This window comes from Ylistrum balloti, unplaced genomic scaffold, assembly GCF_031769215.1.
Source record: "Ylistrum balloti isolate Yb309-2 unplaced genomic scaffold, AGI_CSIRO_Ybal_v1 Utg370038, whole genome shotgun sequence".
NCBI lineage: Eukaryota > Metazoa > Mollusca > Bivalvia > Pectinida > Pectinidae > Ylistrum > Ylistrum balloti.
In genome coordinates this window covers 2083425-2087067 of record NW_026782097.1, presented here as the reverse complement: position 1 = coordinate 2087067, position 3643 = coordinate 2083425, and the positions used below count along the sequence as shown (strand labels likewise).

Here is a 3643-nt window from a genome sequence, read left to right as displayed (position 1 = left end):
TAAGTACATGTAGAGGTGTGACTATAACATAACTTACACACCGTAAGTACAGGTAGAGGTGTAACTATAACATGGTTACTTACACACCGTAAGTATATGTAGAGGTTTGGCACGTATATTTGTTACACGACACAGAATTGTTTGTATTCTATACTTGTAATTGCATCAATAAACGCTATTATCGAATCTGGGTTGACTTTGATCGTCAGAATATGGAATATTTGTTGATATTATGTAATTCCTAAAGTACACAGGTTATGTTAGGTGTGTCTTACTCTCCTGTGTTACAATTTGTGCATGTGTAGTCGTCGTTTTAATATCTAACCACAACTGAAAATTAAATTTAATCAAATCATTCTGTGTGACAAAATTCTTTATTGTTATAGAATGCGCAATATCAAAAATAGGGGAAAAATATGGATGTCCCATCCTTTTCCAGTTCATCAAAAGTAAATAATTTAGGTAAACAAGATTTATTTATAGGGGGGAATGCATTATCAATATTAAGTCCTTTTTTAGGCTGGAATACGGTTTTCGGAGTGATGTAGACAGAACCGCTGGACTCCATGGACGGGTCTTCGTTGAAGTAGTTAAAGGGCGTCAGTTGTATAGACAAAGTGCTACCAGATGTGGCAGTGTTGGGTATGTCTTCAGCCTTCGGGATATGAAAGGTACCCAATGTCAGCCAGAAAACAAGGTCCTTCAACAGAAGTAAAAAGAAAACGGTCAATGTTATCTATATAATTATACATTACACTGATCTACTTGTATATTGTTGAACCTCGACAGGTCTGTAATGTGATTTACCTGTGTTAAACAGAATTTCGTTAATTTGTAAAAGAACATTGATTAGATAACGTAGAATATTGGCAAAGTATCGCTTCTTAGACGACACAGAGTTTATCAGTTTATACTTGAATAATGATTGTGATATTGCGTCAGTAACTACACTCGTTAAATCTGGAACACAGTTTTTGTTTTTTCTTTTTCTTTTACAATACGATGTCCGGCATTTCGAAACAATGTATTGTCTCAACAACGAGGTCACGTTTTGTCTGAATGGAAGAGATGTCAAACATTTCAATGTCATTTTCTCAAATGACTTGATTTTGTCTTTTGACGTTTCGTCCGCGTGAAAAATAATTCAAAGTCTACCATAACAATCAAACGTGTTTTGTAAGCTTTTTGACAGGTAATTTTCAGATGATGGGACTCGCCGCAGCTATCAATAGCAGGGAAGAGAGAGTTCATTGCAGTCTACACGAGTATGGAAACATCAGCAGGGGGCCCGGAAATATGTAACACTCCAGGACCTATCCTGGTATGTTATAAAAGTTACTGGGTTTTCTATGGAGTAGATGAATATGTGGTAAACATGTTATTTCTCTACAACCCTTTTATGGGGTATAAGTAGAATGATAGGTTTTTGTAGTGCAAATATAACAGTAACATGTCATTATTACCAAGTACTGATCATGTCCCCACGAAACATTATAATATTTTGTTAACAGACAAGTTCATATTTTACCAAGAGTGTGACATTTTTCAGGCCCCTGTGGTAGTAATCTCTTACTTCATCAACGATGTTTTCGTCGTCTTCTATGAATGACTGGAAGTCGACGACAGGTTCGCCGGCATCAACTGTGGTATGTACAGATCCGCTAGACTCCTCTATGTCTTTGTGTTTGGTTACTGCCATCTGGTAACGTGACCAAGAAATAGCACTTTCGAACCCAGTGTTTTTAGGCAGCAACTGATTGGCAAATCCATTCGCCTTAATTTGATATCCTCTGTTCTCACCGTACTCGTTTTTCATTTTATTATTATACACGATATGGTGTTTTGGTAGAGAAAAGTTGAATTTGTGGACTGCCTGTAATTCTGTAGTTTTGAGATGACGAGTTAATTGATATCGGTAGCTGTCATCATTGCCTGTACCATCGAGATCTGGAGAATTGAATCGTTCAACATCAATATCCAGTGTTTCGTACCTATTTTTCCTTCCTAAGACATCGATATCTAGTTTGAAATGGAAAAGATGCAGATGCATTGGCGCTGTCGCGTCTTTTCCTACTGTAAATCCGTATTTTCGCTCCGACGGATGTTGAAAAGTTGTAAGAACATAACCTGTAGGATAAACCTTTACTTCTATAGCACCATTCTCATAGAACATGTAGTCGAGTATGTAATCATAGTTGTTGATAACATAGATAGTCCTAAATACCAGAACTGTGGCCACTAAACCACCATAAAACATATCTGTGCCTGCTTCTATTGTAGAATGATGCCGACGCAAAGGACGACCAAGGTTGTGTTCAAATATACAAATTGCATTCGGCAGAACACCTCCCCCGTGGAATTCGTCTATCTTTATGGTGACATTAAGGAACGTGGCGTAACCTGGACAATCAACACCGGGCACCAAGCCGACTGATTTAGTACCTAACGCTGTGAATCCATCGGCGAAAGCTGCACGAGACATAGCTGGACTATCTCCGGTATAGATAACTATAATATCTTGTAGTCCCATTTCATATATAACACGATCTTCCTCAAACTGCACATTAAACAATGTAGGACCTTTCTTTAACGAATTCACCCAATGAAAACTCCACTTCAAATACTTAACAGTCTGTGCGTTAACAGTATACCGGTGGCCATCGGGTTCTAACTGAATAGGTGGATGTTTCAGGCCTTTTATATGTGATGACTTCTGCCGCGGGCGTAAAGATCCGTATTGTCTGTGTGACTTTATTCTCGTATCTGGAAACAACTGACGTTTTCTCGGCGTGGTTCCGTTGTTGTAGCTGTTTATGAAATCCTCATAGGAATTATACAGTTTGTGGTTGTACCACACTTTTTTTATTAGGAATTTCGGAGATTCATTGTCTACATGTATCAGAAGTTGTAAGTCAATAGGGTGTATAGTATAAAATTCCATCTCGTAATAGAGCTGCGCCCATAAAACTCTCTGCTTAGAAAAGACAGCAGGCACAAATAGCAAATACATGTTCGCGCATCGGTTTGTTTCATTTGCGTCAATACATTTGTATAGTGTGGCACCGAAACTTTCCCTCATTACTTCATGCAGTGATGTGTAATTCATAATGGAGTCGTGGATAGCTTGTAGTTCAGAGAATCTCACCTGTCTCAGTCTGTATGGTACCGGTGCGTGTGCACTCTTACGCGTCTTCATCAATGTAGCAGAGTAGTTTTGGTTTAATGGACCAATTAAGTGTTCGCTCACTTCCCGGCGTTGGTCGTTGAAGATCACGACTCTTGCGTCACGCGAAGGTTTCCTTCTAGAATGAGAAAGGTAACTAATGACTTCGTCCTTTGGTGGGATCATCAACTCTATTGAATAGATAGGGGAAGTATATTCAGATGGACGATGATTGTATGTAATGATATTCGAATAAACATAGAGTATAACGTTTTGAATTTCTCTCAGCGTCAAATCATGAAAGATATTTCTAAGGTCACACGTGTCAAATGTGTCTGTATTAGGTGGATGATGAACTGATTTTGAACATGTTTCGGCCATTGCGTTGTTCTCGTGATGCAGGACGACGATCATGAGATAGGCTAGCGTGACCAGAAGAGCGAAGTTTAAAACAACAGACACACCGAATAGTCTTTGGAA

At 38.7% G+C, this 3643-nt stretch overlaps 1 protein-coding gene across 1 annotated transcript; it reads right to left on the bottom strand.

Annotated features, from left to right (window-relative positions):
- Positions 1–397: 397 nt before the first annotated feature.
- On the bottom strand, positions 398–3106 carry LOC132548967 (putative amine oxidase [copper-containing]). The gene is made up of 2 exons (XM_060212869.1): positions 1574–3106; positions 398–700 (listed from the first exon to the last, which is right to left on the bottom strand). Exons 1-2 carry the CDS (start codon positions 3104–3106, stop codon positions 398–400), a joined length of 1836 nt encoding a protein of 611 aa, XP_060068852.1.
- Positions 3107–3643: the final 537 nt, after the last annotated feature.

Bases quoted from the DNA above. Each gene is read 5' to 3' on its own strand.
- LOC132548967 (XM_060212869.1), bottom strand. From the start codon at position 3,106: ATGAATTACACATCACTGCATGAAGTAATGAGGGAAAGTTTCGGTGCC. The intron at 701-1,573 runs GTAAGAGATTAC...CTTCTGTTGAAG, and splicing joins ACGAAAACATCGTTGATGAA to GACCTTGTTTTCTGGCTGAC.